At 41.9% G+C, this 12539-nt stretch overlaps 1 protein-coding gene across 6 annotated transcripts in view; it reads right to left on the bottom strand.

The window, feature by feature from the left end:
- Nucleotides 1-2994, bottom strand: part of TTF2 (transcription termination factor 2) — a 41675-nt gene extending 38681 nt beyond the window's left edge. For 2 of the 6 annotated variants that reach the window (XM_063624660.1, XM_063624661.1), the window contains exons 1-3: nt 2879-2994; nt 2696-2798; nt 780-866 (exon numbers count right to left, since the gene is read on the bottom strand). In XM_063624660.1, coding sequence (XP_063480730.1) covers nt 780-866; nt 2696-2798; nt 2879-2906 — 218 coding nt within the window. In that variant the 5' untranslated portion in view covers nt 2907-2994. Of the gene's footprint in view, nt 1-779; nt 867-2695; nt 2799-2878 lie in introns of those variants that run through there. The other 4 variants (XM_063624658.1, XM_063624659.1, XM_063624662.1 and 1 more) reach the window with 2 other exon arrangements.
- Between the last annotated feature and the right edge of the window lie 9545 nt (nt 2995-12539).

The raw sequence follows: 12539 nt of genomic DNA, 5'->3' as shown, positions 1-12539 counted from the left end.
ATATAACTAAATTAAGAAAAATAGAAGTATGAACAGTACTCAGGTATATAAAAATTGTAGGTGGTACTCAAATGCCTTTAATTGGGTGAGGGAATCTAGAATATATAAATTATGAAGTGCATAGAATATCACACAAAGACTATCTATCACATCCTGACCCCTACCTTCCTGGCCACCCTTATCGTCTAAAGTCTCTGTTTAAAGATATGTTAAACTATTAACAAATCAAATTTTCCCTGAAAACGCCATGTTAATTCATGCCTCAGTACTCTAATGCAACATATTAATCCATTAAATATGACCTCTCTCTAACACTTAGGGAATTCCTACTTTATCTTTGAATACTCATGACAAATATCTCCCATCTCTATAGACTTCCCTGCCCTTCCCAAATTCCCATATAAAGGAAAGGAAACTAACATTTACTGAGGACTAAATATATGTTAGCCATTTTTACCCATTACCTTGTTCTATTACCAGAATTAGAAGGTTGACAAGTGCAAGTTAGTGGCCAATGGTCAGCTGTCATTATAGGCTACCTGACAGTTGGAGAGGGATGATTGTGGAGCCATTTACGTGAAAATTACTAGAAATCAGACTTCTCAGATCAACTAGTTGCTTGGCAGTTAGGTAGTGACAGCCCAAAAGACACTTAATACATATACAAATTTTGTTTTTTAAAATGACTTTTAAAGAACAATCCTAATACATACCTGGATACAACTCTTTCAGGGAGAAAAAAAAGCAAATATACTTAGATGTTCCTTTTGGACCCTTACCTGTATTCTTTCTTGTCCTGTGGCAGAAGCAAACCCTGAAGCTCTACCACAAAGTCCTCATGCAATAAGCAATGAGAAACAGGAATACTAGAGAAAAGAAAAAAGTTGAAAACATTTTTAGGTCAGGAACAGAGATCAATATCCTAAAGTCAAATCAAAACTATGGGTTTTTACACCAAGAATCTATGTATAACCTCTACTGGGTTTGTAATTCCCACACATTATCACAGCTATGGGCATTCCTTTGGGGAAGGAGTCCCTAGCTTTCATCTTTACCCACTTTCTCAAATAAAGCATAACTGTTTCTTGATGACTCAAAAGTTTGAAACCACACTGCACTGTGTAACCTCTACACTGGGATCCCCCTACAAATGACATAATTAGGGCTGGCTGTGAGGCCCTGTATGAATTTTCCCCAGGCTCTTCCTTTATCCTTTCCCTCTAATAAGCTGAGAGCTGTCACTTAGTGTTATTCACACGCCTACCTCTAACAATACGCCCTATATGCTTCTTGTTTTGTGTAAGTTTTTTAATCACCCCCTTCCAACTTATTATGAAAAAATTTAAATATATATAACATTTGAGAGTAAACAGGTTTGAGTGAAGGTTTAAAGTAGTCTCCTAAACCTGTGGCACTTTTTTTGGCTTGTATTTTGGTTATCAGATATATTCCAAATAAATCAAGTTTATCAAATAATTGTCTTCAAATACCACTGTACTAGTTTGTATAGCAAAGCATTTGTGTAGATGGGATCCTAAATAAGAGTGTTTCTCTTAATGTAAAACCAAATCTTATGCCATCATTAATGCTGAATTCCTGCAAAGGTAAAAATGCTTCCATCTCACAAAACTTGACCTGGGTATTATATCCAAGAGGCTCAGTGTAAATCATCTAACTCATGAAACAGAAACACGGGAAGTTAGTATACATGTTGAAAGGACACTTTTCTAATACTGATATCCATTATGTACTTTACATCTGACATGGAGAAAAATGACTTTTCTCTACCAAGTTCCTCTGAATAGAGAGCAGGAGGTGTTTAATGATGTGATGATAGTTTTAAAATTCACATAGAAAATGTAGACACTTGGTATTGTGAAAACATTAACACTTGACCAACTATTAACTTTCCTCACTTTAGAGAAGATGCTTAACATTTCTGACTCTCTCCTCCCACCTCAGCCTCACGAGTAGCTGGGACTACAGGTGTGTGATACCATGCCCAGACAATTTTTTTTAATTTTTCGTAGAGACGGGGTTTCACCATGTTGCCCAGGCTGGTTTCGAACTCCTGGGCTCAAGCGATTCGCTCGCCTTGGCCTCCCAAAGTGCTGGGATTACAGGCGTCACACACCGCGTCAGGCCCTCCGTTGTTTCTTCCAGCGCTAATTTCTTTGAATTATCAATTTCACCATTTAGATGCAGAGAATCCTATTTAAAAATAAGAAGGCTAACAACTAATCACTAGAGTGTTTTAAGCTCAAACATTTAAAAAAACAGTCGGGCCTAAAACTAGTGCAAAACAGGGACAAATTATTTTCCACTATGTCTGCTGTGTGTCCTTACTCCTTTAAAGGGGAAGGAACTGCCTGGGCAGGAGAAGGGCGTGGTTAAGGCCTGTCAAGTGAATAGAAACCCAGAGCTGGAAAACACCGGATCCTCAATTTTACAGGTAGGGGAACCATCGGCCCAGACAGGGAGAGTAACCAGCCTCGGGTCACACAGCCAGAATTAGCTGGGCGTCTTCCGAACACGCCACGCTGCCCTGGGATCACCAAATGCTTAAAGGGTCCCGACACCGCAAACTAGGGCCCCACCACTCCTCGGCCCTGTGGCGCCCGACAGCGGGGAGCCGGCAGCTCCTCTCGGGAGGCCCCGGACAGCCACAGGGAGTGGGGCCCAGCTCAAGACCTACTCGGCGGCCCGCACGAAGCTGCACGTGTCTGCCCTGCACACGTAGAAGCTCTTTCCTTTATTCGGGCCATCGCGGACGCCGGTCTTAAGAAAGCAGAAAGTCCCTGAAGAGAGAAGAAAGAGAACAACGATTAGGCCACGCTAAATCAACAGGCCCCGGGACACTGAGACCCTAGCCCCTTACCGTGCTCTGAACACCTAACTACTTCCATTTCGCTGGGTCCCCCAAGTTCCACAAAGCCCCTCCCCCAATTCTGCTTCCGCCTTTTACCCCGCCCTCTTTGTTCAGGAACCAAGCATCTCTCAGCTCTTGCAGTCTTAATCCCTCCCATAATTCTCCGCCCTTGGCCTTTACCCATCCTAGCCGCTATCAGCCAATCATATAGGAACTTCGCTCACCTCTAACCAATCACAGCCGCCCTCAGGAATGGCGCGCGCCAAAATCAAATACGAAGCCAGGGAGCGTGGAGGACCCGGCTTTTGCCGGCTGGGGCGTGGCTGAGACTGGGGAGAAGCTTAGAAGGTGGCGGGGCTTCCGGAGGAAAAGAAGCTTCGATTTGCAGGTCTTGGAAGAGGGAAGGGCAACTCTTGTTTACGTTTAAAACCGAGAGGCGGCCCTAGGGGTAGCGTCAGTTAGGCGCTGAAAGGCCCTGGCTTCGCGGGCGTCTCTGAGCGAGGCTGGCGCTCGTGCGCGCTGGGCTCCGCGCTCAGTCGCTGGGGTGGGAGGCCAGGGGAAGCCGCCACTGCAGGCCGAGCCGCGAGATTTGCGGTGCGGGAGCCGGAGCGGCGGGTATGGTGAGAGGTCCTTGGAAGCTGCTGCGGGGAACTGAAACGGCTCTCATAGGCAGGCACAAAGACTTCTCTAGGACCCCCTACAATGCTTTAAGTTTGCCTCGTGCTTTAGATTTCACAAAGTGCTTACACATACACGGCTCTCCTCACTCAACCTGGTGAGATGGGTAGCATTTTATGGAAGATCCCGAGACTCAAGTTTGAGAGACTCACCCAAGGTCAAAGAGTTGGCGAGTGGGCTGTCCGTAGACAGGTGCGCAGGTCTTAGCTCCATTTGGCCCGCGCTGCTGCTTCCTGTGTATACTGGATGTTCTCTAGGCTCTCCCAGCGTCGAAGCCCCGAGTTACCAGCCGCAACGTGGAAACCACAGAAGGGGAAATAGATGACTTTTGGTGAAGGCGAACTTTGCTTTATCATTTTGTATTGTCAAACTTTTTTTTACTAATATGCTTTTGTAATTTTAAAAATCGAAGATGAGGTTAAATAGAAGAAAGGGGAGAGTTCCCTTCTATTTAACTTCACCCTCGATTTTTAAAATTTGAAGTTGTAATCAAAACTATTAGTAAACAAAAAGAGAGGAATAGATACTAGATTTATTGCAATGGAAATAGTTTCATATTGCAGCTATTGAGGACCATATGTCCCAGACATATGGTGTGGCACCTGCACTGTTCTTATGGGGGCCGTAGAACAGAAAATCTGTAATGTCTAGGAAATCTGGGCGATGTGATAAATGTACATGTTATGGGGATCCGGAGGAAGGGAGACAAACCTGAGGTATCATTTATTAATTAAACAGTACTTACTAAATAGCTTTTTTGTGCCCGATGTGGACTAGATGCTTGAGAAATGTAAAATTCATTGATTTACACAAAGTTTGAAACAACTATTCTAACCACAAGGAACTTACTCAGTATTTTGAGGAGACTGAACTAGTACCTGTTGAACACTTAAATAACAATATAAAATAGTATTTAAATGTCAAAATGAATGGAGTTAGCAATAACTCTCTAGGACTAGAGAAAAATGGAATTTCCAAAGTGGAGTTCATTTATACATAACTACCCTTCTGAAACTTAGATGAACTTAGAGATAAGACAGGAACAGCAAATAGGTAGAGGCATTTTCATTATTCCAAGATTGTTATTCTTGCAATTGATGTATTTGTACGTATTTAATAGATGCTGTATTGGAGGTAGTACACCATGAATACAGGATTTGCAGAAAGAGGGGCATGGTAGTTAATTATTTCTTGAATAATTTTTAAAACAAGGCAAAATCCGGGCCTCTTAAATATCCCGTTAAGGAAGAAGCTCCTCCTCTGCGAGTGCCCAAGTCAGTATCTCCAGTCCAACCTCACAGAAGTGTGCACAGCCAAATCACAGACAGGAGGAATATTTCTCCCATAAATTTAAAATATACTAGATCAAAATGTTAAGTCCCCGGACAACTTATTCCACCTCATCATATTTACAAGATTGAAAAAAATAAATTTGAGATTGGATGAAAGATGGTCATAACTGGAAACATTTTTAAAATTAATTTTTATGCCCGTTGAGTATGGTGGTGGGCACCTGGGGTCCTAGCTACTCAGGAGGCTGAGGTGGGAGGATGGCTTGAGCCCACAAGTTCGAGGCTGCAGTGAGCTGTGATTGTGCCACTGCACTCCAGCCTTGGTGACAGAGTGAGACTTTGTCTCTTAAAAAAAAAAAGTTATGCCTATTGAAATAAATGATAATGAATTATACACCATACACTTTTCAAAATATATACATGTATTGGTGTATGTGTATTATTTTTTATTCTTAATTTATATTTTAAATTTATATTCTTAATTAGCCTACAGACCCCTGGAGAGACCTTGGGAGAATATGCTTTATGGATCTCTGTTTTGAGTAAAGTTTAGAGTTTGGTTTTCCTTAAAGCTTGATTTATTCAAAATAATGTCTAGGCTGGGTCCTACATTTAGATGGTTTAAAATGCACAGGTTAATTATCCAATAAATTTTTTCAGTATGGAGCTGGTCAAATGCAAAGTATATGTTGGAATTGTTCTAAAACTGGATTGTGGTAATGGGTGCACAATTGATTAAATTTACTAGACTCATTGAATTTTACACTTTAAATAGGTGAATTCTATGACATCTAAATTATACCTTAATAAGGCTGTTTTAAAAACTAAGCAATGCCAAAACATCTATCTGCTGCATGGAAAGTAATAACTAAAATTAGTCATCTAGATATGTTGACATCCTAAGGAAATATCCTAATGGGTGAAGAAATAAAGTGGTAGTAGAAACCCTTCAGTTACAGAAGCAGACTGGTTCTCTGACCTGTGAAATATTGAATAAAATCCAGGGTAGGCCAGGCAAGGTGGCTCACGCCTGTAATCCCAGCAGTTTGGGAGGCTGAGGCGGGTGGATCACTTGAATCCAGGAGTTTGGGACCAGCCTGGGCAACATGGTGAAACTCCATCTATACAAAAAATACAAAAATTATCCGGGCTTGGTAGAGCATGCCTGTGGTCCCAGCTACTTAGGAGGCTGAGTTGGGAGGATCACCTGAGCCCAGGGAGGTCAAGGCTTCTGTGAGCCATGATTGAACCACTGTGCTCCCACGTGGACGACAGAGTGAGCCCGTCTCAAAAATAAAATATAATTCCAGGGTAGTACAGACACTCATTTTATTTTTATTTATTTTTCTTTTCTTTTTTGAGATAGTGTCTTGCTCTGTCACCCAGACTGGAGCACAGTGGTGTAATCATAGCTCACTGTAGCCTCAACCTCTTGAGCTCAAGCAATCCTCCCACCTCAGCCTCTGGAGTAGCTGGGATCACAGGTATGTGCCATCACACCTAACTAATTTTTTGATTTTTTTTTTTTTTTTTTTTTTTTTTTTTTTTTTTTTTTTTTTTTTTTGTAGAGAGGAGGTCTTGCTATGTTTCCCAGGCTGGTCTCGAACTATTAGGCCCAAGCAGTCTTCCTGCCTCAGCCTCCCAAAGTGCTGAGATTACAAGTGTGAGCCACCACACCCAGGAAAAAGTCCGACCCCACAAAAATGGGGCTTAATTCCTGGGAAAATGAAAGAATTATACTTTCTTTGGTCAGCATTGTGCTGGCTGGCATACATTAAACATGTCAGACCTCCATAAGATGCCAGTGGTGAGAGGATGAGCTAGAACATTCACCTTTTGGCATCTCGGTCACTACCTTATTGTTTTAAAATAATCAACAATTCCAAGTTTCAAGTGATTTGTAAAATTCCAGCTGCTATGCTTTATTGATTATTTTTTAAATTAAATTGTTCAAATTTATTTTTCAAATGAGTGGATCATTCTAAGAATCATATTTACTTTTCTGAACTTCTGGTATTTTTGCTTGTTGTTTTGGGATAGGATGGGAAGGAGTAACTAATTTTAATTGGCAGATAAAAGATTGTTTCCTATTAGGCACATGCTGAGAGGGAAAGTCATATTCTAACTTTTCCTGAGGTGTGTTCTGAGATAGTACTTTTATATGCATTGTCACATTTAATTGTCACAATTAGCCTAGGGATGGGATTTTTTAATCCCCATTTTTAAGATGAAGATACTAAAGGAGCTGGCCCCAAGGCCAACTTACCTTACAGAGCTGCTCCTAAAACTTGGGAACCGGATAGTACCCATGGATTAATTTTGACCTGGCTCAAAGTCACAAAGCTGACACCAGCCGATCGGGGACTGAAAGCCATTTTTCAAAACTTTCAATCCAGTTCTTGCCATGATAGTATTTCTTCTTTTTTTTTTTTTTTTTTTTTGAGACGGAGTCTCACTCTGTTGCCCGGGCTGGAGTGCAGTGGCATGATCTTGGCTCACTGCAACCTCCACCTCCCAGGTTCAAGCAATTCTCCTGCCTCAGCCTCCCAAGTAGCTGGGATTACAGGCGCCCACCACCACGCCCAGCTAATTTTGTGTATTTTTAGTAGAGAAGGGGTTTCACCATGTTGGCCAGGCTGGTCTCGAACTCCTGACGTCAGGTGATCCACCTGCCTCGGCCTCCTAAAGTGCTGGGATTACAGGCGTGAGCTACTGCGCCCGGCCTATAGTATTTTTATAAAGCATAAATTATTCAGCGATGCATTCAGATATTTAACCCACACATTGGTGTTTAGGTATTTGCTGTGGTGTACAGACATGGCTCAACAAATCCAAGACAAAAACCAAAAACCCAAGTCCTGCCTTTTTATAAATGACCACTAGGTAGCAGCATAGTAACATAAAAACCAAACAGGCCCACCCTCTTCTGTTTCATTGTTTTTGTTGGAAGATATGTAATGGAAATTCAATTTCATTTCATTTCATTTTGTGCCTTTCAAACATATGACTGTTTTCAACTTGTCCTTTGACATAGGCTCAATCAGGATGATACTGTAGTGAGAACAAATATGGTTATAATTTGCAAAGCCAAGAGACTTTACAAATTATTTTGTTGTACCAATATTTTTTCAGTACTAGATTCCAAATTTCACTGTTCTTAAAATATTATTCCAAAAGTGGTTCAAAGCAGGCTCTTTATCTTCTTCTTCTTCTTTTTTTTTTTTGGATGGAGTCTTGGTCTGTTACCGAGGCTGGAGTGGAGTGCAATGGTGGGATCTTGGCTCACTGCAACACCTGCCTCCTGGGTTCAAGTGATTCTCCTGCCTCAGCCTCCTGAGTAGCTGGGATTATAGGCTTGTGCCACCACGCTCAGCTAATTTTTGTATTTTTAGTAGAGGTGGGGTTTCACCATGTTGGACAGGCTGGTCTTGAACTCCTGACCTCAGGTGATCCACTCGCCTTGGCCCCCCAAAGTGCTGGGATTACAGGCTTGAGCCACCGCGCCCTGCCACAATTCTTTTTTTTTTTTTTTTTTTTTTTTTTGATACGGAGTCTCACTCTGTTGCCAGGCTGGAGTGCAGTGGCATGATCTTGGCTCACTACAACCTCTGCCTCCTGGGTTCAAGTGATTCTCCTGCCTCAGCCTCCCAAGTAGCTGGGATTACAGGTGCCCGCCACCATGCCTGGCTAATTTTTGTATTTTTAGTAGAGATGGGGTTTCACCATGTTGGCCAGGCTGGTCTTGAACTCCTGAACTCAGGTGATCCACCCGCCTCGGCCTCCCAAAGTGCTGGGATTACAGACATGAGCCACCACACCCGGCCCACAATTCATTTTTTAAGTAAATTTATAAAGTTGTGCCATCACCACCAGAATCCAGTTTTAAAACATTTCTATCACTCAAAAACTTTCCTATAAAGCTGTGTGTAGTCAATCCCAACTGCCACCCCCAGGTAGTCCCAAGGCAACATCTGATATGCTTTCTGTCTTTATAAGTTTGCCTTTTCTGGACATTTCATATAATGGAGTAATGTAATATATAGTCTCTTGCCTCTGTCTTCTTTCACTTACATAATGCTTGTGAGGTTTATTCATGTTGCACATGTATCAGTATTTCACTCCTTTTTATTGCCGAGTAGTATTCCACTGTGTTCATTCACCAGTTGGTGGACATTTGGATCATTTTCCCTTTGGAGTTATTAGGAATAATATTGCTATGAACATTAATGTTAAAGTCTGTTTTTTGTTTTTGTTGTTTTTGTTTTTGTTTTTTGAGATGGAGTCGTGTTCTGTCGCCCAGGCTGGAGTGCAGCGGCGCGATCTCGGCTCACTGCAACCTCTGCCTCCTGGGTTCAAATGATTCTCCTGCCTCAGCCTCCTGAGTAGCTGGGATTATAGGCTTGAACCACCACGTCCAGCTAATTTTTATATTTTTAGTAGAGACGGGGTTTCACCATGTTGGCCAAGCTGGTCTCAAACTCCTGACCTCAGGTAATCTATCTGCCTCGGCCTCCCTAAGTTCTGGGATTACAGGCTTGAGCCACCACACCCAGCCACAATTCTTTTTTTTTGAGACGGAGTGTCGATCTGTTGCCAGGCTAGAGTGCAGTGGCTTGATCTTGGCTCACTGCAACCTCTGCCTCCTGGGTTCAAGTGATTCTCCTGCCTCAGCCTCCTGAGTAGCTGGGATTATAGGCTTGAACCATCACGTCCAGCTAATTTTTATATTTTTAGTAGAGACGGGGTTTCACCATGTTGGCCAAGCTGGTCTCAAACTGCTGACCTCAGGTAATCTATCTGCCTCAGCCTCCCTAAATGCTGGGATTACAGGCACGAGCTACCGCACCCAGCCTAATGTTAAAGTCTTTATATGAACATTTGTTCTCATTTCTCTTGGGCAGATAACCTATGAGTGGAATTGCTAGGTCATATGGTTAGTTTGTTTAACTTTTTAAGAAATTGCCAAACCACTTTCCAAAGTGGCTATACCATTTTATATTTCCACCAGCAATGTATGTGGGCTCCCAGTTCTTCACGTTCTCAACGATGCTTGTTATTGTGTGCCTTTTTTAGTGGGTGTGAAGTGGTATCTGATTTTTGTTTTAATTTGGATTTTTCTATTGATGTGGCACTCTTTTTCATGTGCTTTGTAGCCATTATCTTCCTCTTTTTAAGTGGTCTTGAAAATCTTTTTCCTTTAATGTTTGTATGGAACTTAAACCTAAGTTAAAATGACATTAATTGTTATTAATACAGAGATAAAAGACATAGTAATTGTTTGTATAATGTTAAGTAACAAACATTATACAATGTATTATGTACTATGACTATAGTCATGTCATTTTTTTTTTTTTTTTTTTTTTTTTTTGAGACAGGGTCTCACTCAGTCCCTCAGGCTGGAAGTGGTGCGATCTCAGCTCACCGCAGCCTTGATTTCCCAGGCTCCAATGATCTTCCCACTCCAGCCTCCCGAGTAACTGGGACTACCAGAGCACACCACCACAGCTGGCTAATTTTTGTATTTTTTGTAGACACAGGGTTTCACCATGTTGCCCAGGCTGGTCTCAAACTCCTGAGCTCAAGCAGTCTGCCGCGTTGGCCTCCCAAAGGGCTGGGATCATGTGTACACCATCACACCTGGCATCAAAAATATTAACTTTCAAGACTATATACTGTATGACTCCATTATATACCTCTGGGAGGTTGGGTTGGGAGATTGGTGCAGTTTTTATTTTCTACAACTAGCATGTATTGCTCTGTTACGATTTTTAAAATCCAATAAAGATATTGAAAGCAGACACATAGAAAACAATAACAAAGAGGATGTACCAAAACAATAATAACAATGCTTATTTAAGATGGTAGGATTATTGGTGTTTTTTTCTCTTTCTCCCATTTTTTTTTTATGGCATATAATGTTATTACACTATCAGCAGTAGAGTGGTCATAGGCCCCACGTCTCTGTACCTTCATCAGAACACCTCTTAAACCTGCCTAGTTCTCATCCTAGCTATTCAATCCTAACCTTCCTCTAATTAATCCTTTCTTTTATTTTATTCATGTCCTCGTACCCATTTTTTTTGGTATCTAATTCAAGTTTTATACCAAGCTGTTTTTTCCGTCTTCCCCCTAACCCTATACTAGTTATTCTGCTTAATTCTAACCTTCTCCTCAACCTTTACTGCTCATTTGTTCCCTAAAACCTTTGCCGCTTTACACATTCAAGATAACCTAGAACCTCAAGACCTCCAGTGGCTATGTACTTGTTTTCTGGTGGCCATCCTGAGTTGTATTTCTTTCTTTTTTTCTTTTTCCTTGTTTTTTGAGACAGAGTCTCACTCTGTCGCCCAGGCTGGAGTGCATTGATGTGATCTCAGTTCACTACAATCTTCGCCTCCCAGGCTTGAGCAATTCTCCTGCCTCCGCCTCCTGAGTAGCTGAGATTACAGGCGCATGCCACTATGCCCGGCTAATTTTTGTATTTTTAGTAGAGATGGGGCTTCAACATGTTAGCTAGGTTGGTCTCGAACTCCTGGCCTCAAGTGATTGCCCACCTTGGCCTCCCAGTGTGTTGGGACTACAGGCGTGAGCCACTGCACCGGGCCTCTTGTTTGTTTTGTTTTCTGTTTTCTTTTTGTTTCTGAGTTGCATTTTTTCTGGAAAGCAACAAATGGCACTAAGGTGGATTCCAGGTTCTCAAGTTGAGCGTAAACAATACTATGCAATGCTCTGAAGACTTTTGCCATGAAGTTTTTGAGCCTCCTTGGATGCTGGGATCTTAGTAGCTGAGAAAACTCTGGCAGAGTTCTTCCTGGTTCTCCCTCCTTTTCCTTTCTGAGTTAACCTGGGAGCCAGGGCAGAGCAGCCTCTGGTTTTTGCTGCTATTTTTTAGTACTAAAATGGCCTTAAATAACTCATCAACCTTTTAAAACATGAATCAGGTTCTGTTACTTTGCCTATAACTCTTGAGTGACTTTCTGCTAAACTTAGAGAAAAAGGTTAAGTCATCCTTTGGGTTCCTATGGGCACTGCACGGTCTGGCCCTACCTGCTTTCACTCTCACAGACAGCCATCCCACTCCTCACCCATTATATTGCAGCTGCCCTAACCTGTTTTCTGTTCCCCAGCGTGCCAAGCTTTGTATTACCCTAAGGCCTGCATTTATATTGTGCTTTCCGCCTGGAATGCTTTCCTCAGTTCTTTAAAAACTTAGCCCATCATCCTGTAGGTCTCAGCAAGCACCATCTCAGTGAGACTTGCCCTGACTACTTTATCTACAAAGGTTCTTCCTTGTTCTCTCTCAGTATCTGGTTTGCTTTCCACATAACATTTATTTCAGAGTTGTCTGTTGACTTGTTTATTGTCTGTCTTCCCCATAGACTGTACGTGTAATTGCCAAGAAAGCAGGGACTTATTTCTGTTTGGCTCACTAATCTCTGCATACACAGCACGTAAACATTCCATAAGTATCTGTTAAATGGAATGGATGAAATAATAGGGTAGAAGGAACCCTAAAGCCACCTAATGCGTCCTCCCAAATCCCTTCCACAGCATCCCTAATGGATTCAGCATAGAAACTTCTGGTTATAGCAAGTTCTATTTGGGTGTGTCGAAATGTCAGTTAATTCTAACGCATATTGAGCAGAAATCTTTCTGTCTGAAACTTCCACTTTCTTGTCATGTGGAATTAAACAAAATAC

The sequence above is a fragment of the Symphalangus syndactylus genome, chromosome 12 (assembly GCF_028878055.3).
Source record: "Symphalangus syndactylus isolate Jambi chromosome 12, NHGRI_mSymSyn1-v2.1_pri, whole genome shotgun sequence".
Lineage (NCBI taxonomy): Eukaryota > Metazoa > Chordata > Mammalia > Primates > Hylobatidae > Symphalangus > Symphalangus syndactylus.
This window is presented reverse-complemented; position numbering and strand designations above follow the sequence as displayed.